A 26,780-nucleotide genomic window follows, 5' to 3' on the forward strand; every position below is an offset into this window, starting at 1 on the left:
TCTATTTCATACTTTAATTCTATTTCATACTTTAATTCTATTACTAATTACCATAAAGAGGAACAAAATAAACCAATTTTACCAAAAGTATAATATGACTTAGACTTACAAACACTACACTTGAAAGATCGTGCCTTTAAATGAAAAAGTCAGTCTTCATTGCACGACTATGTGCAACAGGGACAGTTTTTTGGATTTACAAAGTCAAACAATAACACTTTGACCCTGTCTGTCTGGGATCTCAATTACGAATTGTCTGTACCATGTTTGGAGGAGGTATTGTGGCCCCGGTATCAAATTGGGTACCGGGGCCACCCCACTATGCAGTCCAGATACTTGTTTGGTGGAATTCTGACACGTGGAGGGTTTTATTATTATTATATTGTGTGGACCACTCTATCTATACCACACTACAACTCTATATACCACTCTATTTCATACTTTAATTCTATTTCATACTTTAATTCTATTTCATACTTTAATTCTATTTCATACTTTAATTCTATTACTAATTACCATAAAGAGGAACAAAATAAACCAATTTTACCAAAAGTATAATATGACTTACACTTACAAACACTACACTTGAAAGATCGTGCCTTTAAATGAAAAAGTCAGTCTTCATTGCACGACTATGTGCAACAGGGACAGTTTTTTGGGTTTACAAAGTCAAACAATAACACTTTGACCCTGTCTGTCTGGGATCTCAATGACGAATTGTCTGTACCATGTTTGGAGGAGGTATTGTGGCCCCGGTATCAAATTGGGTACCGGGGCCACCCCACTATGCAGTCCAGATACTTGTTTGGTGGAATTCTGACACGTGGAGGGTTTTTTAATTATATTGTGGCCTCGGTACCAAATTGTGTACCGGGGCCACCACACTACGCAGTCAAGATAGATAGATGCGTATTGCGTATCATAGATAAAGTACATTCAGTGGTGTGGGGCAAATTGAAAAATATTCAAAATGCACTGACATTATCAAAAACAAGAGGTTGTCACACGCTAAAACTCCAACATGTATATGATGGAGAGGATGGAGGAGCAGCCGTATGTGTAGTGTAATGCAGATCTGTTGAAGGTTTTTTATATATTTTATTGTGGTGCCCAGTGCCCACTCCTCTACGCAGTCCAGGTACATTTATTGGTGCGAATCATAAAAGTTCAGAGTTTTTAAGATATTGTGGTGACCCACTCCTCTACGCAGTCCAGGTACATTTATTGGTGCGATTCATAAAAGTTCAGGGTTTTTAAGATATTGTGGTGACCCACTCCTCTACGCAGTCCAGGTACATTTATTGGTGCGATTCATAAAAGTTCGGGGTTTTTAAGATATTGTGGTGACCCACTCCTCTACGCAGTCCAGGTACATTTATTGGTGCGAATCATAAAAGTTCAGGGTTTTTAAGATATTGTGGTGACCCACTCCTCTACGCAGTCCAGGTACATTTATTGGTGCGATTCATAAAAGTTCAGGGTTTTTAAGATATTGTGGTGACCCACTCCTCTACGCAGTCCAGGTACATTTATTGGTGCGTTTCATAAAAGTTCAGGGTTTTTAAGATATTGTGGTGACCCACTCCTCTACGCAGTCCAGGTACAATTATTGGTGCGAATCATAAAAGTTCAGGGTTTTTAAGATATTGTGGTGACCCACTCCTCTACGCAGTCCAGGTACATTTATTGGTGCGAATCATAAAAGTTCAGGGTTTTTAATATATATTGTGGTGACCCACTCCTCTACGCAGTCCAGGTACAATTATTGGTGCGATTCATAAAAGTTCAGGGTTTTTAAGATATTGTGGTGACCCACTCCTCTACGCAGTCCAGGTACATTTATTGGTGCGATTCATAAAAGTTCAGGGTTTTTAAGATATTGTGGTGACCCACTCCTCTACGCAGTCCAGGTACATTTATTGGTGCGATTCATAAAAGTTCAGGGTTTTTAAGATATTGTGGTGACCCACTCCTCTACGCAGTCCAGGTACATTTATTGGTGCGATTCATAAAAGTTCAGGGTTTTTAAGATATTGTGGTGACCCACTCCTCTACGCAGTCCAGGTACATTTATTGGTGCGATTCATAAAAGTTCAGGGTTTTTAAGATATTGTGGTGACCCACTCCTCTACGCAGTCCAGGTACATTTATTGGTGCGATTCATAAAAGTTCAGGGTTTTTAAGATATTGTGGTGACCCACTCCTCTACGCAGTCCAGGTACAATTATTGGTGCGAATCATAAAAGTTCGGGGTTTTTAAGATATTGTGGTGACCCACTCCTCTACGCAGTCCAGGTACATTTATTGGTGCGATTCATAAAAGTTCAGGGTTTTTAAGATATTGTGGTGACCCACTCCTCTACGCAGTCCAGGTACAATTATTGGTGCGAATCATAAAAGTTCAGGGTTTTTAAGATATTGTGGTGACCCACTCCTCTACGCAGTCCAGGTACATTTATTGGTGCGATTCATAAAAGTTCGGGGTTTTTAAGATATTGTGGTGACCCACTCCTCTACGCAGTCCAGGTACATTTATTGGTGCGAATCATAAAAGTTCAGGGTTTTTAATATATATTGTGGTGACCCACTCCTCTACGCAGTCCAGGTACATTTATTGGTGCGAATCATAAAAGTTCAGGGTTTTTAATATATATTGTGGTGACCCACTCCTCTACGCAGTCCAGGTACATTTATTGGTGCGAATCATAAAAGTTCAGGGTTTTTAATATATATTGTGGGGACCACTCCTCTACGCAGTCCAGAAAGATACCTTGTTGCAACGTTTTGGACTAATAACTATATTGTGAGGTGTTCAGAATACACTGTAAATTAGTGGAAATGCTTGTTATTGAATGTTATTGAGGTTAATAATAGCCTAGGAGTGAAAATAAGCCCAAAAACTTGATTTTTAAACTTTTTATGTTTTTTTCAAAAAAAATCCGAATCCAAAACCTTAAATCCGAACCGAGACCTTTCGTCAAGTGTTTTGCGAGACAAATCCGAACCTCAAAAATAACGAAAATCCGGATCCAAAACACAAAACACGAGACCTCAAAAGTCGCCGGTGCACATCCCTAGTAGATAGTACTTTGTGGAACTACAAAAAACATTTTGAAGGCAACCTGAAGGTTTTACTGGACCCTCCCCACCCATCACTTATCTTTTATCTTAATGTGCATTTTGGCTGGCCACCTACTCTTACTCACCAGCAGCGTTAACTCTTTCATCACTTACATAGGGAGGGAAAACCAGATACTTTCCTTTCTGAGCAGAATTAATCCAATTGCAGTGTTGGTGATCACACAGCAGGGAGCTTGTTATGCTCTCTGATGATTGGGTGACTGGCCTGAAGTAGCATGGGTGCAACTACCCTGTGTCACGGGCACTAGGAGTCTTTACCCAGGGATCACCAGATGGTAGGCTTACCAGAGCAATGTAGATGGTAATCGAATACTCTGGTAGCTAGGTGATCACGGAACATGAAATGATGGCCGATGAGATGCTCAGGAAAGTCTATGACTAGCAACACTGGTAATAATGAGGTAATAATACACAAGGAACTGTATGGACAAGGACACGTGAAGATAGTCAGTGGTCTGCGATAGCAAGTTGTACCACTGCTATAGGGAGGAGGAATGTCCAACAGAAACAAGGAGGTGATGAGAGTCAGCGGTCTGCGGGTAGCAAGTTGTACCGCTGTCTGAGTGAAGGAATGGAATCCAAGTGGAGGTATCCGGGTAGTCAGTGGTCTGCGGCAGCAAGTAGTACCACTGCTATGTGAGAGGATGATGGAACAGGTGATAACGGAAACAGGGATCAGTGGTCTGACATCAGCAAGTTGTACCACTGAATATATATGTGAGGAGGTGCACAGGGGAAGACTGCAACACAGGATATACACAGGCACCTTATACACGATCCACAGTAATATGCACAATATAGATATACATATAGATATAAATGACTGAGCAGGTCTGCAATCTAGAAAGTCTCTTGAAGTAGTCCAGCACAATAATAACTCAGTCAATGATGGCAATAGACTCAGCGGATAGCAGACTCCAGAGAGAACCAAACACAGTCCAGCAAGATATGCAATACACAGCACAGTCAATGAGAAGTATGCATACCGTGGTTCAGCAGTAGCAGTCAGATGGGATAGCAGCGGTACCTGAGCGGCGGGAGGCCGCCTGGATAGAAAGTCCCTGGATAGGTGAAGCAGCGGTCTAGCAGGTGCAGCGCACAGGTGAGTAGACCAACAGGGACACGAATTCACAGGAGTCAGCAACACGTGGAACTGGACTCATAGGAGACCCAGGAGAATGGAGATGATCCAGCAGAGGGTAGTAGATGAGATACAAATCAAATGCTGACAGGAGGGTAGAGACCAGTGGAACACGTGAAGGCGTGGAGAGTGGATCAGCAGGAGATGGAGGATAGCGCTGACCACAGCAGCAGGACTCAGCGGCACACGGAGGTAACCAGTAGCAACCACAGGAACCAACAGCGATGGGAAACAGGAGTGCAGCGCAGGGCAGGAGCTGTTGATCATGAAGTGTAGCAGATGGTAATGAAAGCGGCAGGCTCGAGGAAGTCACAGCAAAGATGAGATGAGACTGTAGTGCACGGAGGCAGCGGATAGTAATCAGCTGGCAGTCACGATGTTGAACACAGGCGAGTTGAAAGCAGGAGACTGTAGTGCACGGAGGCAGCGGATAGTATTCAGCTGGCAGTCACGATGATGAACACAGGCGAGTTGCAAGCAGGCGACTGTAGTGCACGGAGGCAGCGGATAGTAATCAGCTGGCAGTCACGATGTTGAACACAGGCGAGTTGCCAGCAGGAGACTGTAGTGCACGGAGGCAGCGGATAGGAATCAGCAAACAGACTTGATGAGAAGCAGGTGAGTGAAGTAAAAGCTGGAGTGCACGGAGGCAGCGGATAGCAATGAGCAAACAGTCACATAGATGTAAAATAACGTAGAAGTGGTTTAGAAGACTGTAGTGCACGGAGGCAGCGGATAGGAATCAGCGAACAGTCCTGATGATACAGTTGATGGTAGAAGTGGTATGGGAACCACAGCAGTAGAAGTGGTTTGGAAACCACAGGAATCAGCAGCGCTGAATACACGAGGAATACAGGAACACCTTCAGAGACTCATGAGGAATGAGACTCCAAGATCAGGCCACGTGGTGTTGACCACAGGTGCTTAATATAGGGAGGTTGCCTGATCTGCCAATTGAGTTAAAGGGGTATACACTGAAGTATAGAAAAGGGCTGCGCATGCGCAGACCCTCAGGATGGTGGACGACCACGGTTCCTAAATGTCCGGGAAGAGGCACTCACGGTCCGGTGAGTGACACCCTGATAGTTACACTCCTGTATAAAATCAAAATTCAATTTTCTTCTATTAAAATATTACTGTTTAGAAATCTGCAAATTGATTTAGTTAAAGGGAATGTTCACACTAAGATTGAGCTGTCCAGATATCATTCTCAAGAGAAATGTTAAAGAAGGTAGAATATATTGTGCAAAAGAAGTATGTTTTTAGATAGCCATGACCAGGCCTGGCCTCTGAAAATATGATGTGCTGTGCAATATCCATTCTGGAGCCCTTTACCCACTGGAAGGAGTGTGGCCATTGCTAGTGGGAGTTTGGCTACACATGCAGAGGAGTATGTCTAGTGCCTAACAAGATTTTTCAGACTTATATTCTCCCCACTAAAAAGCTGTAGCTCTAAAAAAATTGTATCACTGCAAGTTGTTCCCACTTTTTGCTTTGATATTTAGAGTGGCATAGATAAATTATTAATTTGACTCCTAAAATATTTCTGTGGTTCATAGACTTAGAGTGATGTCACACAGGTACTTTGAATGACCAATCTTTTCCAGCTAGAAAAGCACTAGCGTTCATACTGCTCAAATAGCTCCATGTTGGCACATTGACGTTAATGGGGAAGGCTCATCCCCCGTCAAGCTATTTCTATCAGAAAAATGTGCATAGCAAGCTCTATACATTGTACAATAAATCACACCTAATTGCTGCTCATCTAATTAAAAACAAGTACATTTGTGTAAAAATATCAAATATCCCTTTGGAACAGCATGCAACAGCAAATGTTAAAATGTGACTGCCCAAATTTCCTTCGATTCCCAGCTGATAGAATTTACAGTGCAAAAACAGTTGAAGCTCTCTAAACCGAATGTATGTTGTTTGACGTCTACAGATATAAAACAGGGTAAGAAACAAAATCATTTTAACAGAAATAATGAAGAAACCTACATGATTGGATACCTGTATCTTCCAACATGAAGCTCTGCCTAAGGAGCCCATTGTCTCTGAAGATCTGCTCCAGCCACTCACTGTTGCTGTTTTCTGAGATGTCCGTAATACTTATGTGATAACCGGCTTCATACTCTACCATGCCGCTCTATGGGTGCCGCCATTTTGCCTAACCTGGAAGTCCTTGACCTAAATCATTTTAATTTTTAATTTCCACTGTAATAGTTACATCTAGATATGGAACTGAGTAGTTGGATCATGACAAGCGTAAATCTTCTGCATGTATTCATATTTCAATTGACAGCATATGGAATACTTGATAAACCCCAAAGCAGATTTTTATGCTTTTCTAAATTGAAAAGTAAATAAAACAGCCCCACAATAACCTCATTTCCCCCATATCAGCCACTTGCCCCTCCCAAAATTTCACCACATAGGCCTTAGATCCTCTCAATTGCTTTGAAATGCCTCCATACACCCCTCAGACCTTCCACATGTCATCCCACCCCACTTGCCATTACATGCCCCAAAATTAAACTGTTCAATGAGACTAATCTGCTTACTTAGAACCCTAATAGTCTGATAATTTTATAAAACTGTTACCTTGCATTCTAATGATTACAGGAATCATAGGAATAACAGTCACACTAATAGGGGCCACTAGTTGCCTATCACTGAGCTGACTAACGGTCATCTGTATTACTATAAATGGTGATCTATAGAGATGGAGAAGAAGGAGAAGTCTGAGCCGTAAACAGTGAGAAATTGTCAAAACTCAGGACCTTGTGGGGTGGCATCTGTGGCACCTTGAAAAACACAGCAAATCCAATGCCGCTGTCATGCTGAGATATCTCACTCCCTTGTGAAATTTATTCTGCAAGTGATACCTGGACAAAAGAATGCATAGGCCCATACTGAGTGAATACAGTCAAGTAGAGACACTTATGTCATTCAATTTATGTCCAGTTATTGTTAACTTTACCTGAGTTGTACTTCATTTGAAAAAGGTCTTGCTTGCTTGCATTAGATTTGCCCATTTTAACATTTGGCATATTTTATTGATAATCAAACTTATTTTTGTAAATGTGATTTTGAATGCAGGTTTTGTCTGTTTTTTAACATTTTGTAAATGAGTTGCCAAAATGAGTGCTACAACCAAATGATATAATATCTAAAAACAGAAAGTCTGGAAAAAGTACAGACGGATACCACATAGACCCAAAATGCATAAAAAAAGAAAAGTCTTTTTGCACCTTGGAAAATTGCACGTTGATAGAGGTGCAAAGTCACAAACTAACAAGTGAGATAAAAACACATCTGAAGGTCAATAGACAGTCCACCATGCTCATGCAGGTAGATTCACAAGCAATTCTCCTGGTCTCTGACACTTTATGACAGTTTTCCTTTGCAGTAAACAATGAGCAAAGCAAGGTTCAACTAGAGTTACCATGTAGACATTGAAAGACCTATGGAGGCAGCAAGAACACTGCTTCTGACAAAGCCAGAAGGCCGAAAACTGTGTTAGTCGAGTAGCATGACGCATGATATGCTGGAGGTGATTTTGTGCTTTGTGTATCTGGTAAACTTTATTTTGTGAATTTTAATAAGCTTTGCATTGGGCAATATCATCATCATCATCATCACCATACCAATGCAGCCCTGGTCGGTGTGATAGGCCAGGGGAAAATCCATCCACAGCAACCCTGATCCATAGTAAGAGGTCAGGAGTACCAGCCCAGGTACACCAGCAAAGAGCTACGCTAGCAGCGTCAGTTACCCAGAAGGAATATGGTTCTGAGTGCCATAGAAGGAGCTCAGTGGTGGCAGCAGGCCACTCCCACTGCGGCAGGAGGGGCGTATTCAGAATAACAAAAGGGGATGGTGGCAAAGTAAGCCCACCCGGTTCCCAGCAACAACAGACAGGGTGGCATAGGTGTTCCATCCTGTCACAGATTTCCTGTTTGCACAGATATACTGTTTGCACATTATCCTTGTCTAGCAGCACAAGAGATACCCAGAAGCTGAGTTAGACAAAGGCACAGTCGTACACAGGGAGGCAGAATACAAGCAGTAACTGGAGACACAGGCCTCCAGATGCTGAGGCTGAAAACCTGTTCCTCTGACACAGGCAGTGTGTCAGAACACTACTGATATAGGAGAGGGGAATTAAAATTCCCCGCCACAGCCTCATATGACCAAAACAGTGCACCGTCCGTGCGGATGTTGACAGAGCAGGCAGCTGTAATCGGGAGCTGGAACAGGGACCAGGTAAGTGTCTTACATATGTCATGTACTTTGTGGTGAGAACAGGGTGCCAGGCATATTAAAAATAAAAGTTAAGCTCACCTGGCATTCTCTCTGGCCCAATTCTATATTATATGCCATTCATTGTAAGCATTTTTAAAGTGTGCTTATTCTTAAATGTAATTAAAGGAGAGTTCTGTGTCCCCAAAAAGAACTATTATCACCTGGCCATATTAGGGTATCCAGTTATCTGGAGGCATTCAGAGAAGTTGCACCAACTTCTGGCTAAAGAATTTGTGGGAATTTCCCTGCTACTTGTTGAGCTATGTTGAGCCAGCTGAAGAGATAATAATAAATTATTTCAGGGATGTGACCTGGGCTTAAATTAATTATATTTTATGGCTCAACAAATGGATGCCCATTGTTCTTCTCCAGGTTTAGCCATCCTTTCTGAATTCTCTCTCTACACTGTGCCTGCAACAATCCAAGGATTTCAAGGAGGCATAGTGGATGACCTCTATTATGTAGGTACCCAATACAGAGGGGAATTGTTATATGGAACCAGCCCCACAAAGGCCACACCATTGTGGGAACCAGAGAAGGTTTAAAAGAGGAAGTCCAGCAGTTCAGTGTGTGTTCTACCTTCTTCGTCTTCAATTATGATTAATGGTTATGGCTCCTGGTGGATTGGTCCAGGAATGTGATGAGGCTCAGTTCTGCTAGGCCTCCAGACTTTGCTACTTTATGGATGTGTCAAAATCAGAATGAAATTGGGCTTGATCCCTGCCTTGCAGCAGAGGAGTGAACGGAGAAGTTCGATGCCCATGACATGATTTCAGAGGAGTAATTCTGAATTCACCGAGGTACCAGGTACCATCAGCCTCTGGCTGACAAGCTACCACTGAGAGGGCAAGAGAACTAACATAAGCTCAATATCATCACACAGTTACCTATTGTTTCCAGAGTCCACACTTCTGTCTCCTCTTAGAGCGCACTGCTATGCTTGCTCTCCAGGAACTAACCATTCCACTCTGTAAACTGACTGTCACACATTGCACCAGCTACCTTTCATTCTGGTCACTGTTCTTACCTGTTTCCCTTGGTTCTCACTCCCTGCATTCCCTTGCTGGTCTGAACTGAGCATGCGCACACCTGATCTTTTCAAAACTTCCTGCATTCTCTTGGTTAATTGCCTGTCAGTTCTGTTTATTTAAGGCACCTGCTTCTTTACTAAGCTGCCAGATCTTCAGTTCTCCTTCCTGTTTGGACGCTGTTCACTCTGGCTCCCGTCTGCACATCGGTATCCTATGTTACCTGTTCCACGATACCTGTAGTATTATTGCAAGAACCTCTTACCTCATCATTGGTCCCATTCTCAAGCTATTTTGATTGCCAGGGATCTCAGTGTATCAGTTCTCTGCAGTTCACCACTTCTCAGTTGGTATACTGTGTTATAATCAGTCCTGTTCTCAGCTTTCTTAAGACCTCAGCGCTTCGGTTCACTGCCTTTCACCTGAACCTATGAATTTATAGCCCAACAGTCCTGCTCCACTCCACGGTCAATCTCACCCTGCTTAGAGGGGGATTAGAGCCCCGTTCTAGATAGACTTACCCCTAGAGAGGTGCAGAGTCTAAAGTTAGAGAGGTATTGACCGGGATTCCCGCAAGGGAATATGAACTTAGCTGCAGCTAAAAAGCAGTTAAGTCCATATTCCCTTGTGGGGATCTCGGGTCAATACCTCTCTAACATTAGACTCTGCACCTCTCTAGGGGTAAGTCTATCTAGAGTGGGGCTTCGATGTCTACTCCAAACTTAGGCTTTGTAACACTGACATATCTACATAGCTTCTAATTGTCTATTTATTTTCTGTGGGATTTATGTCCTTAGTTGCCATCATAGTTACTGGAATAACCATTTCCTTTCTTTTTATCTATAAGTATCTGTGACAGGATGGACCACCTATGCCATCCTGTCTGTTGTGTTGCTGGGGACCAGTTGGGCTTGCCTTGCCACAATCCCCTTTCTATAACCCAAATGCACCCTCTAACCATAATAGGAGGGGCTTAAGCTGCTGCCACCACTGGACTCCTTAGTAGCATCCAGAACATCCATCCATTTTCTGAGTATCTCTTGCTGCTAGTGTACCTCCTTGTTTGTTCATCTGGTCTGGTACCCCTGACCTCTTGCCTTCAGATCAGTGTTGCTGTGGATGGTACCCCTGGACTATCACACTAGCCAGAGCTGCAAGTAGTGGGCAAAGCGTTAGTACTGGAAAGCTGGGGTCCAACCTCAGAACAGCAGGAAAACGAATTACATTTGCGTCTAATCTGCAGGTCACAGGAATTACAGCAGGGAAGAAGTCAAAGCAGGATCTTAAAGCAAATTTTGTTTATTGGCTCAAGCTTCCTAATAAAAACAGTTCAATGCCAGTTTGTGGTACTAGCAGTCTTTCAAGAGTTACAGATGGAATGATAACAATACATGGTAAGACAGTGCTCCTTTTATACAGATTTACACACACAGCCTGGCAGAAGGTAATTGTCACGACTGGTATAGTGTACCTGCTATCGTTGGCACTACTCAGAGGAAGGTGCTGAGTCTAACGTGCCCCTGGTATTCACCAGGGACCCCCGCAAGGAGGTATGGACTCAGCTGCAGGAGACACCCAGGTCGCGGTCCTTCCACGAGTCAGATATCGAAGCACGAGAAAGAGTTGTCAGACAAGCCGGGTCGGTAACGAAGCAGGCAATGAAGGTACACAAGGAGAATCCGAAGGGTAGGTAAGACAAGCCGGGTCAGTAACATTCTGGAAGCACGGTACACAGGAATATCCAATAGGGGTAGTCAAGGCAATCCGGGTCACAAGGGTCACAAGCAGGCAGGCAGGAATCAAGAGAATAATCAATACACAGGAACACTGAGGAAATGCTGAAGGACAGGGTAGACCTGAAACTCTGGCACTGGAGGGGAGCACTAGGAAGACTTAAATAGTCCCATGGACCAATAGGAACTCATCGCCATGCACTGTCATGATTAGCGCCTAGCGCGCTTAGCTTAGCGTCCTGTTGCTAAGCAACGGGAGCGCTCCGTGGTGCAGAAGCCGGCGGCCGAGTGGCCGGAAGTGCATAGCAACCAGACGCGATACAGTGGATACAGCCGGCCGTCCCATGGATCGCGGGCGGCGCCTGACAGTAATCCAGTCCCCCTGATTCTGAATTTAGCAAATTTCTAATTTCACATAAATTTGTGATTCCTCCTCAGATGAAAAGGTCTAATTAACATGAGATTACCTTTCTCTAGACAGTCACAGAAAACAAAAACAAATTTGCTTTCCTGGCCCTGTTTCAGCAATAAAAACATTTTCTTACCCCACAAGGCTATTGCATTAGAAATCAATACATGAATATGAAAATTAATACATTTATACTTCCACTGCCCAGAGCAGGTACTTAGCCATTTCTGGTGCTGTGCGCCGGTTATTAACTGGCACCACAGCGCCCATTATTTAAATGAATAAATATACTCTTTAGTACATCTTTGGTCCTTTAGTGCTGAGGTTTAATCCATTCGATGCTTGATTATTGAATTTGGCTACTGTTAGTATTGCTTAAATGAGATCTAAGTTATTGTTGCTGACTTTCTGCCTAAACCTTGACCATTTCTGACTGTTGCAATTTGTGACCATATGACTATCTTTACTAGAGATGTTCACTGACCCCTGTGTTTTGGCTTTGGTTTTGGATCCAATTTTTTTTGCTAAAATCGCATATTTTTGCTTTTTTTTTTCTCCTACATTATTATTAACCTCAATAACACTAATTTCAAGTCATTTGCAGACAATTTTGATCACCTCACAGGTCACAATATTATGCTCATACACTTTCAAACAAAGACTGCAGATTTAGAAAACCAAGTCGGTCAAACTTATTATTTCTATTTCAGCAATGACAATTAGCAATGGAGCAATAGAGCGCTCCTGAATGTGACTGGAGATTTTGAAGAACACTGCTACCCCTCCTCTTTTTCTTCTACCTATGATGTTGCCCAACTGCACTAGAGACTGCCAAGAACTGTGCTACCCTTTCTGTGTCCCTCTGCAAAATGGCGCTGAATTTCCGTGGAGGGCGGTACTTATAAAAATCCAAAGCTCGCGAGATCCGAGATCTGACAATGTGACGATGACGTTTTGCCATGTTTTCAATTCCAAGGGCGCGCAAATGTATCGAGCCGACTCAGCTCGGATATGCTAAGTTCGGGTGTGTTCGGTTCTCAGGGAACCGAGCTTGAGCATCTCTAATCTTTACACACCAAAATTTTGTATGCTAGTTGTGATCTGTAACCAACCAACTTCTACATTGGACTCCCACTACTCTAGTGTGACAGCTCTCCTCCCAAGATTGCCACAGAAGACATGAAAGTTTCCTGGAACTGGGTAGTCTAAGCTAAGGTAAGACAGAAAACCCCATAGGGGATCTCAGTTCTGGAAAGGTTCTGCTAGGTCCATGGCATTCACAGTTAGGTTGGTGAGTTTGATATTGCAAATGTTGATTTACTAGTTCTTAGAAAATAACATTTACCTTTCAAGTAACACAATGTATAATACATAAGGTAAGTTAGTGCACCACTTATCACTGCGCTTCAACATAATATAGTAAATAGTAATATTAATGATAAGTATTTTATGCACATTGAATCCCCAGTGGAAAACAATAAAATGTTTTATACACTATGGGCTCCTAGACCCCAGAACAATATTATATGCAGTATAATTATTGTGTGTATTTATCACAAGTAAGTTAATTAAAATATTTTTTGGGAAAAAGCAAATAGACATATTGTGGAAAGCAATAGACATAAAATATATGTGTAATGTTAAAAATAACAATAATTTTATTACCTGATTACTGTTAAAATATTTACATGGTTCTATTTTGTTCTTCTCTATTAAGGTGTGCCAACATGATAAGTTAGTTCTGAAATGAAGAAAGGAATAGTTAAAAAATAACCACAAACTGCAAAGTCCAAATAGTGTGAGCTCAGAGTTATACATATACATGCATATGTGTGTATATATATATATATATACACACATATATATATATATATATATATATATATATATATATATATATATATATATATATATATATATATATATATACATTGTGACATAATCAGGGGAGCAGGTACCATCTCCTGAGAAAGATGGCGATGAACAGCAGCAGTAAGCCACACAAGTCCAGAGGTTTCAGGTTAAAAGCCACAGCTAGTTTATTCACCATCTCTCAGGTATTGGACCTTGTGTCCAAACATACACTCAACATATCATTGCTCACCACACCAGAGTCTCTCAGGAGCCATCTGGCCTTCTTCCCAGGTTGAGAGTGTTTGCATATTCTAGTTGCATTTTAACAGGCACCTCACAGGTGCAACTCCTGATCATTCTGTTTAGAGACTAGCAGATCAGAAGACCCGGACTGGGCCTTATGTATGGAGCCTACCCTTCTCTTTCTCCATACATACTACCAGGGACCCTTACCATGTTTTGTTACCACATGGAAACACTGTTGATTTCCTTGGTGTTTTGCTGGACTGAGATATAATAATAAGAGTGAAGTGGAGGGAAAATTAGTTAGGAGACAGAGACTAAGTTTAATTTGTGAGAAACTACACCAATTCCTTTACTATGCTTCGCTACATGTAAAAAATCCATATACCTGCATTGTGCAGAGTGTATTTCATTACAGTGACTACATGTTCATGTCAAGGGGTAAAAGGAAGTGGCAATAGGGTAAAGTATGTCCTGTCCTTCTTGTATCAGAGGAAAATCCTGAAGAAAGCAAGTGTTGTTTGAGGAGATTGATATAGTTAGGGGAACATCAAGGTTAACCCCATAACGTGGAATATAAGGGTCTAGGACATTTCTTTGTACTGTTGGCTGCTAAACGCTTGCTCAAATTGAGGAAGAGAAGGAGAGAACCGTGTTTAAACTACCTGGTGGCAGAAATTGCATAACACCACATATCTGCTTGACTTCCAAATGTATTTCTATGCCATGTGTTTGTAAAGTTAAAGCAACTGTGATAGAACTGTGTGTGCTTTGCGTATGATAGTTCTCTGCTAGATAGACATTGTAAGGCCACGTTAGAAGGTATAAAGGTACATCTTAGCAACAGTAAACTGTAATTTATCAAACTGAGCCAGCTGAATGGCAATATAAGTCATACATTGCTGCATTCTATAATAATTACATGCTACCAATTAGATCAAATTAAATCCCTCATTCATAACGGGATAAATTGTATTTTCTATCAAAATCTTAATTTAGTAAGGGATTCGATCAGTGTAAATTACTATTACCCCCTTTCTTTGGCTAAATATTAACTTGGCTATACAGATTATCACTATTGGATTACTTAAACAACAATGGATATTTAATCCTTTCCTTTTATAAAGGAGAAGCTACATGTTATTCTCAGTGAAAGTCTGATAATAAGCTATAAATAATATCAGCATAAGATCAGGTTATAATTTTATTAGTGAATTGGAAGACTAGTCAATAGGAAGACCAATACAAATTACTCATGTGATGTAATATAAGCAGCATAAATATATATGACACAAATGAAAGCATTTATTTATTAAGGAATTTGCGAGGCAATAAAGCAATTGCAGGTGTTTCTGCATTTTATCACAATACATAAATTAATCACTGCAATTATCACTCCATGTTTTTATATTTTGTGACATTTTAGGAAACCAATGAAATTATTTTTATTGCATATCAATAAAATAAATATTTTTAACTGTGAATAAACATCCCAGAGTGCCTCGATATATTCTTCCTTTTTCCTTCCCTTTTTGTAACTCTTGAGAGATGCAGACAGCTGTTTCGCATTGAGTGGCGATTTATCTGAGGTTACAGATAATGAGATTACTAAGGTGGCTGTAGAATGGGCATGGAACCCCAGGCCTAAAGTATTAGATAGATGTGTTGATGGTCAGATTCTGGCATATACTTTGCTACTGAATGGTCAAACCAGATTAGATAGATACTTACTCCTCGCTGCTTTTTCACATGGAGGAGGACATTGCTGGAGTATAACATTGCCCATTAGGCCTGGCGAAGATGTGAGAGTTGCCCTCCAGGGAGGAAAATTGCTCCAATGTATAACTTCCAGATAATCTATTTCCAGTGAAGTATCTGACACACATAGCCAAATATTCCTGATGGCCATAAATAAGATCATAGAACAATTCTATGATGGTGGATTTAGACGGTTAAGACCTTTCTCGGGTGTGCAACCTGTTTTGACTGGAGATGATGTCTATGACACATGGAAGGACACTGCCAACTTGTATCTAGAGGAGTGGTACTGCCCCAAAATGGCCAACAAGCAAAAAGTAAAAGACAGCTTGCGGTGCCAGTGAGGGAAATTGTATCGGCTGCTCGCTGGAGTGACCCACAGGCCACGGGCCGAGAATATGCATCCATGTTGGAGAATGAATTTGTAACATCTGAAGATGCTACCGACTTGCTATATAAACTGAAAACACGTATCAAGAATCGGGGGAGAGATTGTATAAATATCTATATCAATTAGACAAATTGATATAATGCATTGTAGAAAAATATGGAATGATCCGTGCTGAAGTGAATGCAAGTCACATGCGACAGTTAAGAGAAGCATTATCCTTTGCTCCAGTTGCTTTACAGTAAGATGTAGCTGTGTTGGGAGAACTGCTTCCACGTTCAACCATACACAAAGTCAAGCAGGAAGAAGCTTTAGTTGATGTCAGAGATCAGGTGACCAACAAGAAGACTTGTCTAGAGGAGCTGTGCATTGAATGGTGAAAAATCACAAAAGGGAATAAAGCTCTCAAAACTAAGGAAACTGCTCTATTGCACAGGCAATTAGACTGTTTGATAGTTAGGGGAGGGATTCTCTATAGAGAAACCTCTCGCCCAAGAAACAGAGTGGCAGTTCTAACTGCAATGCATGATCACCACGGACATTTAAGTGTTGATTAGATTAATGGGGTCATTGCTAATCGATTCTACTGGCCCAGAATGGAGACAGCTTGTGGAACATGCATAATAAGAAAGATATTGTCTGAGTAAGCTTCGCCTTGGAGAACATCTCGAGTGATGGGCCGTATCGACGCTGTCTGTGGAGCCCTATGAGAGTCACATTACTGGTCTACTCATAGTCACCGATCATTTCACCCACTATGCTCAAACTTAAGATTCTGCTGGAAAAAAATTTCAATCACTATGGGCTTCCTGCTAGGATTCACTCCGATCAGGATAGAGATTTTGAGAGTCACCTAACCAAAGAAATATGCTATTTAAGTGGGATACGCAAGTCACAAACCACACCATTCCAAATATGCAAGGAAATACACAGCTAGAGAGATTTAACCAGACCCTTCTCAATATTATGAGCACTTTGGGTATTGACAGGAAGGCACATTGGAGTAGACATATCAGCCAATTTGTAAGTGTCTACAATTGTACTAAAAATAGATCTACAAGACACATCCCTTACCTGCTCCTGTTTAAAGATAAGCTCCCATGTCAGTGAATGTATGTTTCAGAGTTAACAATTGCTCTGGTACCTGGAAATACCTGGAAAGAATAAGCTGGCTAACTGGTGGAGAAAAGAACCCTGGGAGGTGGTCTCAAAGATGTCTGGGTCACCTATATACAGAGTAAATCTGGAAGGACAGACAAGACCTATTAAAGACTTACCATAGGATTCACCTACTGCCCATTTTTAGAGATGTAAGATTCAGAAGTGATAAAGAGGTTGAAAGTGTCCCAACTATCCAGTGGAAACAACAGGTAGACTACGAGCTCAGCAAACAGGAGGGAGTAGCTGATTCAAAGAGGAGAGGGAGTGTGAAGAGGACGAATGGGGCTATGACCCTCCTGTTAGAGAAATTGAAATTGTAATTTCTGGTTGGAGACTTGCTCGGCAGCTTAATTCTACTGAGAGGACTTTGGGGAGGCCTACAAAGTGTAGAAAGGATGAGTCCAAAAGTTGAAGTGCCAAGCAAACAATTAACAAGCGATCACACAAACGTACAGAAGTTTTTAATTTCTGTAGTTACTCCAGTTTATTTTATGAAACTGTTTTGATATACCAGTTTATTTTTATATACATTTAAACTTTGTGACTTTCTTCATCATATTAAACACAATTTACAACACTCTTTCTTTATATTCTTAAATAATTAATGTTCCAGATTAGCTGTGTTGTTTATTAAAGCTTTTAAGGAAGATAACTATTTGCTCACAGAAACTCTGAATAATTTAAACTGCGAGTGTATTTTAAAACAAACCAGGGAGTAACTGAAGATTTCCTCAAAGTGTCAGCTTGGGACAAAATCATAGTAGTGGCAGATCTGGGTAACAAATAGTAAAAATCAAGTTTAATTTTGGGGGGATATTAATCATTTTAGCATAGGAGGGGGTTTTGTCTTCACACCCGCACATCACATAGGCTAAGTGATATTTGTCTTATCACTAGTTAATTTGAGAATGTCATTCCTTGCTAGAAAAAATGTAAAGTTATGAGAAAAGTAGTTGAAAGCAACCCTGATGTAACATTGTTTAACAGAATAACACAAAACCTTGCATATGCTGATAACATTGATGTGCTGTCTCACTGACTGCAAGATCTGAAGAAAGGACTAATAAGGCTAAGAAGAAAAATGAAGGTGGCCTAAAAGTGAATTGATCCAAAATCCAATATATGCTTTCATCTAGGAGAAGGAGGTGATCGGTATATTCAGCTAAATGGAGAGAACTATGAATGGTGTCAAAGCTTTAAATATCCTGAATCAGTTATTGGATGCAGAAAGTCTTTAAGACACATAGCCATAGTAGAAACTTAAAGCTCACCATCTCCTATTGTGTGGTGAAGACAATAGTTCAATAGCTCAGAAACCTGGACAATGACCACCAATGATGAAGGTATTAAGGATCATTTTTGTCCCTACACTTGAGGGAGACTTCGGGAGAATCAAAAGGATTAATGAACTGAAGGCTATTTATAACAAACCAGACATAGTGTCCAAAATAAATACAAATAGACTCAGGCGGCTAGGTCATGTGATAAGAATGCTGGAATACAGGATAGTGAAGAAGGTGTTCAGTGGAACCCAAGATGACGGCATCAGAGAGGCCCGAGGAAAACTAGGTGGCAGGGTGATGTTCTGATGGATTCAAGGAAGATGGAGGTTAGAAGATGGAGGAATCAGAGAAGCAAATAGAGAGGAATGAGCTGGAATTATTCTGGAGGACAGGGTCCTTTCATAGGTGTAATGTCATGGAGGATGACTTTTTCTACTATGCAAACAAACTGACACACCTAGAATTGCTAGTGTTTCATATATCGCTGAGTGTTTTATCTAAGGTTCTGAAGACTAAACTATGGCTTTCAAGGTCTCAGGTAGGGAAATTTTGATTAAAATTGACACTTCAGCATTTTACTGTGATCTTTCACGCATAAACATTTTGACTATATTCAATTTATTATTATTATTATTTACATTATTCATTTGCCTATTTTGTTTTTTACCTGGTATAAATGCACATATTATTCTTGTCTCCATATTTTCTTAGAAGCATCTCAGAGAAGTTGCTTGAGTCACCAGGATCAGAACTGTTGAGCATAAAAAAAAAAAATCATGCTGTTATGTATATGTGTTGAAAGTATTTTTACTTTGTCACAGTGTTTATAAACAAATCAAATTTTTTGTATTACTTATAGTAGAGTGATTTCAAATTACATACACTTTAGGAAATCTTAAGATACGTGCAACTAAAAATACTTAAGTGAAACTGCAATTTTGCAGTCCATTTTTACGTTTATGGTTAGGCCAAAAAATTGTGTTTGATTCTAAATGTGGCCTAGCGGTAAATGTATTAAACTGCGGATTTTGCAAGTCACTGATATTCGGGGGATTTGCAGGGGAAATTTAAAGTGGCAATGTCTGCCTTTCAAGACATTGCCACTTTAAATTTCTCCCTGCAATGTCGGCGAATATTGGCAACTTGCAACATCCACAGTTTAATACATTTACCCCCCTGTGTTTCTATGTATTTTAAAAATGTCTAGAAACATTTTTTGCACTTGCCTGATCTGATCTGTAAGCAGTAATAACCCCTCCCTTTCTGTGTCACATGACTTGTTATGAAAGTGTTCTGTGTTAAACGAAGCTGTGTTACTGGTAAAACTGTTTGCAATATAATCTGTAATATAGCAGGATAGTTTTGGGTCAGTGTGCACTATAGGAAGTGGATCTCTGGGAGAAAGAATAAGATATTGTTAGCTATATACAGAATATGGAGGAAATGGATTCAGTGATGAGTCTACTATATGCATAATTCATAGTTTGTCTTGATAATTATGCATTCTTTCATATACAAATTGTAAAACAAATAAGAAACAAACATCTCACCATCTCAGAAATGAAAAACACCTGACACCCCACTACTGCACATTATTTGCTTTTGCCAGAGGTAAATATGTAATATGAAAGGTACTGGATCACAAATAAGCATTGATAAAAACCTGACATTCAACGGTGTTTTGGGTATTTCTACAGACTAGTGCCAGGTTGTCATACTTGCATGACTGCCTTGAAATTCACCCCTGCTTCTGCATGAAAACTTTGCTTTAATTCAATTTGCAACATTTTAAAAATAAAATTCTCTGGTATTAAAGAGTATGCAAGTCATTTCTTGTACTGTCTAGGCAGAGCCGTAACTTAGAATTCTAGCGCCCTGGGCGAGAAAGACAAATGCAGCCCCCCTAGCCCTCAATTTTAACCAAATTAACCTAAAATATTTCTAAATTGAGCCCCCCTTCAGCGTTGCGCCCTGGGCGGTCGCCCCTGTCGCACAGCCCTAGTAACGGCCCTGTGTCTAGGGCTAGGCAAACCTCAGTGCACTACTATCCCCATCACGTAATGTTTACTGATTTTGATTATATTTTATATTTTGTAGATTAAATACTCCTCTGCAATAAATGTAAACTTATGAAACATAGAGAGTAATTGTCAATGGTAAGACTTACATCTAATATATAGAATAAAAAGGAACATCCTGTTTTGTTAAATCATTACCATACAAAACAGACCTTTCATGGCCAATCTTTAAAAGTTGTCACTGTCCCTTGGAAAAATGGACAGTTGGCAATTTATCCTAACTGACTGAATTTGTCTGTCATTTACTGACATAATCTGTAGTATATAAATTGTTACATTCTATATAAAGCAATTTATATATGCTGTAGGCATAGGGAAGCACATACCTAAAAAATAAGGCTTGTTCATTGCTGTATAGGTCAAAAGAAAGCTTCAGAGGAGGATCATCAATAACCAGTGGTTTTAAATTAAACATTCCCATTGCCATTGTAACAAAGAGAACAGGTAGCATTATGTTTGCCAAAGCTCCTTTCCAGTCACGTCTTGTGTGGTGAAACTTGTAAACTAGCAGAGCAGTCATTTGTATTAGGTAAAGCTGGGCTCCTTGCAGTGTCTTTCTATTCTTCACAGAGTAACCTGAATTGTAAAGAAAGAATAATATATGAACACTGTGTTAAGGAAGTGCAAGACATTTTCCTGTTGATAAAAGAAAATTAATGAAACATTTTTTTTTTCAAAAACTTCCCTTGAGCACCTTGCAAAAACAAAGCATACTGGTAAATTTAAACTAAATTTGTCTGTATTGTATATTGACTATGTATATCTTGTAACTTTGTGACCAGAAAAAAATCTAACATAACTTTGTAAATGCAATGTGTACCAGAGAATAATTAAAATATTTGCTTTTCTTTCAATAAAATATTTTAAGAAATAACCATATTGTTATTTTAAAAAGAAAATGGAGACATTATAAAAAGTAGCATTTTTACCCAATTTTCTCCATAATAATTTAATATAACCAGGTCTACTGTATATCTCCTGCATCCAAGATTTCTCATGCTCTCTTGCCTGTCCGGAATGATCCCTCATGTTCTATCAGGCTATCCCCTAGCCTGGTAATCTTCAAATGTTCCCTCAAAACGCACCCATTCAGAAAAGTCTACCTTTCATCTGTCATCTTTGTAACCTCCTCTGTCACATCCTCATCCCGCCTCTTTGTCATCTTCTTTCACTTATCTCCCTCTTTTCTCCTCTGCTGCATTTACTACTCTCTTGCTCATCACCCCCTTCTGAGTACTATCCCTCACCCTGACACTCCTCCTCGTTTCCTGTCAGTCAGCTCCTTCCCTTTAGATTGTAGGCATGTTAGAACCCTGTGTTGGTCTCTGCCGTTGTCCTGTTCCTGGATGCAATACCTCCATGCCGCCAGAGGGGCTGCTTTCCTCCTATGGACATTTTCTACTCACTTGTAGGAGTTAATCTCTGCTCCTCGTTATTGCACACCTGTGACATTACTTATACCAGCTTTTCCCAGGTTCCTGTGGTAGTCATTAATGTTTGTTTGTCCCTGGACTACCTGCTTTGTTTATTGCTGTTTCTGCAGAAATCCTTGTTTTAGCCAGCTCCTGCTACTCACCTGTACCTCCTGGAAACCTACCTTTCATTATCATTTATCTGCTGTTTTGCTATACCCAGAAGTCCATTGATTTATCAAGCCTGAACTGGTACCCATTATTTTGTTTCACCTGGACTATGTTTTCACTGCAATAAACAGTTTAATGTTTGTATCACATGTCTGGCTCCGTGGCTGTAATTATAAGGATTTAGCTTTTGAACAGAATGAAAAACTGAAGAAACAGCTTTGGGACTCTTACTACAATTTTTTACATTTGTTTTTTCCTGCAACATGTCTGCCATACAAATTAATGAACTGCCTCTGTTACAGATTCTGCAAACAGAAATAATATTGTTACGCTCACAGTTAGCTCAGTTTTCTGCTTTACTTTCAGACCCACTCAGGAAACTGTCAGACTTTGTTTCTCACAATTCAAATACTGAGCTTCCCTGCTCACTCTACAGGAAGTTCCCACCCTTATGGATGTCAACAGCACCAGAAGCATAGAGAAGTACAGTGGGCTGGGGGTGTAATAATTTGCCTGGTGGGATGGCGTGATGTGGTTGGGAGGGCGTGATAAATGTAATGTTTTTTTATAATGTATGTATCAATGCCCCATGTTGGCCATGACCACAACACAATGTGGTCACACCCTTTTCGACGGCACATAGTTTGTTTTTTGTTGTAACAGAGATGGGCCTGTGTACTTTAAATGTCAGGGCTGATTTTTAGTTACAGTCCAGCCGTGGCTCCACCTCAGTGGTACATATAAAAACAACCCCCAAGCTATATGGAATTGGGTTTTTTTCTCCAACTCAATGGAAGATTCTGCAAACAAATACAGTACATAAATAAATACTGCATTTCCCCACTTACATAGATTATTTTTGTGTAAAATGAAAACCATGACCCTAGAATAAGTTCTTTCACTTCTGCAGTGACACTTCACCTGCATACTTTACTTGCTGTCAGGACATGTCATAGTGTCCAGTAACAATACAATGCTCTTTGGTTTTCAAAGGCCTTTATTGTTTTATAAGGTCCAGCAATGCAATAAATAGAAAGTAATGACTTAATCTGGAAAAGAGCTCATCTTTGAGCATATTGTCAAATAGATCCTATGATTTTTCTACATATCCTTAAAAGTTGATGCAAAAATTAGAATTTGTCATTTTTTTCATTACTGCTTCAATTCGATGGTCTGTTTTTCACAAGCAAAGTGATGCATTAGGGAAAAGAAACCAACCAAGTAAAAAGCTATTTCTTACATGCATGGGTATAACTCACATGTGGGGTGTACTTGCTGTCTGGGCATGGCATAGAGCACGGGAATGTTGGTGAACACTTGAGTTTTGAAAAGTAATTTGTAAAAAATGAAATGTGGAGGCTTGATGCTGACCATGTAGCCAGGACATCACAAACACCCCAGAAAAAAAAACAGATAGAAAATTAAATATCCCTCCCCGCAAAGAATCAATCTAGGGGTTCAAACATTTGTTTTTCTATTTAACTGCAGCCCCTGTAGGACAGAAACACACCATAAATATTAAGTCTTCTGATAAATATGGTCACCAAGTACTCATCCAGGATATTTCAAAAAGTTGTTATAAACAGTTGTTGTATTATACAGTGTTTGTGATTTGTGAAAACAGAGAGTAGTAATTTGTTAAACAGTTTTTTAAGTGTGATTTTACACCACAAATAAACACAATGTGATACTTTTTTGATCTATTTTAGTTGATGGTTAGAAAATCAAAATTATGGATTGGACATCACAGATTTGAAATGGTAATTTATGGTTTTTATTATTATAATTATTATTATTATTATTATTATTATACACTGCAGTGTTTTACAGTTGGGAACAACTGCTGTAATAAAACAATACTGGGTATTAACAAACAGACTAAGAGGTACGAGGTTACAAAGTATAGGAAAGTAGGATTTTGATACATGTTATAGCATGCATATCATCACTAGTAATCAGGACTTAGACTAGCCCTGTATCTAGAGCAAGAGATACAGCAGAAAAACAAGTACCTTTGAGATGCCCAAAGCTTGAATGGGACGTGGCTGCGTGCGCTGGAGTTAATGTACATTGATACAGGCGAACGCCCCTTCCCTGCCCAATTTCCTCCCAGAAATCATAAGCTGTAGTAAATGTCCTTTGCATACGAAGATTAAATAAATGTTGTTGCATTTAGTGGCGTATGGTTCGGTTCTGGACATGCACAGGTAAAAGTTACAGATTATATGCCCAAAACCAGCATTTACATTCATTGGTGAATCAGGCCCACAAACTGCATTTGTTATGACTGGTTTAGGTAACGACAACACGATAGACACAGCATGTTACTGAAATGTTTATTAATAAGTTTATTAATGAAAATTTGTATTGCAGAACTACCAATATAAATAGCAGAGTCTGATAACAGATAATTAATTTGTGGATATTAGAGACCATACAGTACTTTATACTCATGAATGTGCATAGGGTAAGTATTTACCAATTGTTTTGTATAAATACAGCAAAATATTATAGCACCACCAAGAAACACATAGAAAACTAAATTGTGCTCCTTGGAGAGAAGATCTGAGGTAATATAATCGCCCAGCATTATATAAACTCAAACCCTCTCTCTTAGGAGCACACTTTCTCTTCTTATACACCATGGTTTACTGAAAAATCTTTCAGTCTAGTGAATGTTAATGGCAGTTATGGCAGTCAAGACTCTCACGCAAAACACAAACAATCATTTACATTTCTTTTTATCCTGCTACTTCCTTTACAGGTGGTATTGAATCAAACCCAATCAACATATAACAATGTTTTTGCATTTCAAACTCCCTAAATGTTGTCTGTTGCTCATGAGAATAATAATTTCCTACCCAAGCTAGATCACATTAAGGCTTGGTGCTTTCTGCATAATGAAATAGCGATTAGTAACCCAAATTGAAATGCACACAGGTGTGATGGATGGTTGTCGCTATTACATTTACATATCTGCCATTAATACTGCCATCAATGATACAGCTAACAACATTAGGGATTATAGAGTATTTACCCAGATAACTATCATCATCGCTATCTAGTGCTGGGAAATTACTTTTTCACTGCTTTTTGCATAAACCCACAGTCATAATTTCAACACAAACTTGTCTGCAACCCAAAACTGCTGATACATCTATAGCCATTGCTGGGTATTTACTGCGCCTAAAATATCCATTAAATGTATGCTGTATCTGATAGGTAATGCTTAACCATGCAATAGTGTATTGTGGTTGTAATATGAACATTTTAAAACAAGTCCAAATATCTTTTACTCTAGCACAATCAGGCACTTCAGCCTCCAATATTTCCTTAATGGTATTACTAGCTGTCCCTGGTTAAGAATAGAGATGCTCAGGCTCGGTTCCCTGAAAACCGAACATAACCAAACTTAGCATATCCGGATCTCAAGAGTTTTTAATACTGTAAGTATCGCCCTCCACGGTGATCCAGCATCATTTCACTGAGCGACACAGAAGGGGTAGCATAGACTGTAGAGCAGTTGGGCAGCAACATAGGTAGAATAGAAAGAGGAGGGGGTAGCAGTGTTTTTCAAAGTCTACAGTGACATTCAGGAGAGCTCCATTGCTCCATTGCTAATTGTCATTGCTGAAATAGAATTAATAGGGCAGGCTTGGTCTTCTAAATCTGCAGTCCCATAATGTACAGTGTTATATAGGTAACACACAAAGAGGAGAGCTCTATTGCTAATTGTCATTGCTGAAATAGAATTAATAAGGCAGGCTTGGGGGTAAATGTATGAACATGCAGGTTCTTCAACACCCGCGTGTTCAGCCTCTTCCGCGATTAAATTTCAAGCGGCGCTGCATTGTAAAGGGAAGTTAACCCTTTACAATGCAGCGCCGCTTGAAATGTAATCGCGGAAGAGGCTGAACACGCGGGTGTTGAAGAACCCGCATGTTCATACATTTACCCCTTGGTCTTCTAAATCTGCAGTCTCATAATGTACAGTGTTATATAGGCAACACACAAAGAGGAGAGCTCCATTGCTCTATTGCTAATTGTCATTGCTGAAATACAAATACTAGGCCTGGCAGGCCTTTCTTCTGACTTTGCAGTCAAATTGTACGTTGTTATATAGGTTACACACAAAGAGAAGAGCTCCATTGCTCCATTGCTAATTGTCATTGCTGAAATACAAATACTAGGACTGGCAGGCTTTTCTTCTGAATCAAAAAGTGTATCAAAATGGATTCACAGCAATACACAGAAGAGCAGGAGCACCAAGCAGCTGCTTCCACAAGTCATGATGATAGTAATCCCTCTACGTCATTTGATAAAGCCTATGTAAAAGTGCATAGTGTTTTTAAGTCAGGGAAACAAAAATGTAAAGAAACACCTTTTACCTTGGTCAACAAAAAAGACCTGTAATCCAGGCAAAGTTATCTGCAGAAAAAAATAAAATTGCCAACATGCCATTCTACATACGCAGTGGCAAAGAAAGAATGAGGCCTTCGCCTTTCTCTATGAGTGCGAGTTCTGCAACTGTCACTGAGGCATCTTCTTGTAAGGTCAGTCGTGACCAAGCAAGACCTTGTCATTTGGACTCCAAAAGTGATGCCCAAATACTTTTACATGTAAAAGTTGAGCTGGAAGAAAACAGTAAGGCATTAGAGGAAAATGTATGCTCAGA

General features: G+C 40.0%; 1 protein-coding gene across 1 annotated transcript in view; it reads right to left on the reverse strand.

Moving 5' to 3' along the window:
• Window positions 1-26,780, reverse strand: part of LOC142159465 (ATP-binding cassette sub-family A member 13-like) — a 253,807-nt gene that overhangs the window by 179,076 nt on the left and 47,951 nt on the right. The window contains exons 2-4 of the mRNA XM_075214364.1: window positions 20,849-21,098; window positions 19,112-19,195; window positions 13,423-13,498 (exon numbers count right to left, since the gene is read on the reverse strand). Of these exons, the coding sequence (XP_075070465.1) occupies window positions 13,423-13,498; window positions 19,112-19,195; window positions 20,849-21,098 (410 nt within the window). The remainder of the gene's footprint in view (window positions 1-13,422; window positions 13,499-19,111; window positions 19,196-20,848; window positions 21,099-26,780) is intronic.

This window comes from Mixophyes fleayi, chromosome 5 (genome assembly GCF_038048845.1).
Source record: "Mixophyes fleayi isolate aMixFle1 chromosome 5, aMixFle1.hap1, whole genome shotgun sequence".
Lineage (NCBI taxonomy): Eukaryota > Metazoa > Chordata > Amphibia > Anura > Limnodynastidae > Mixophyes > Mixophyes fleayi.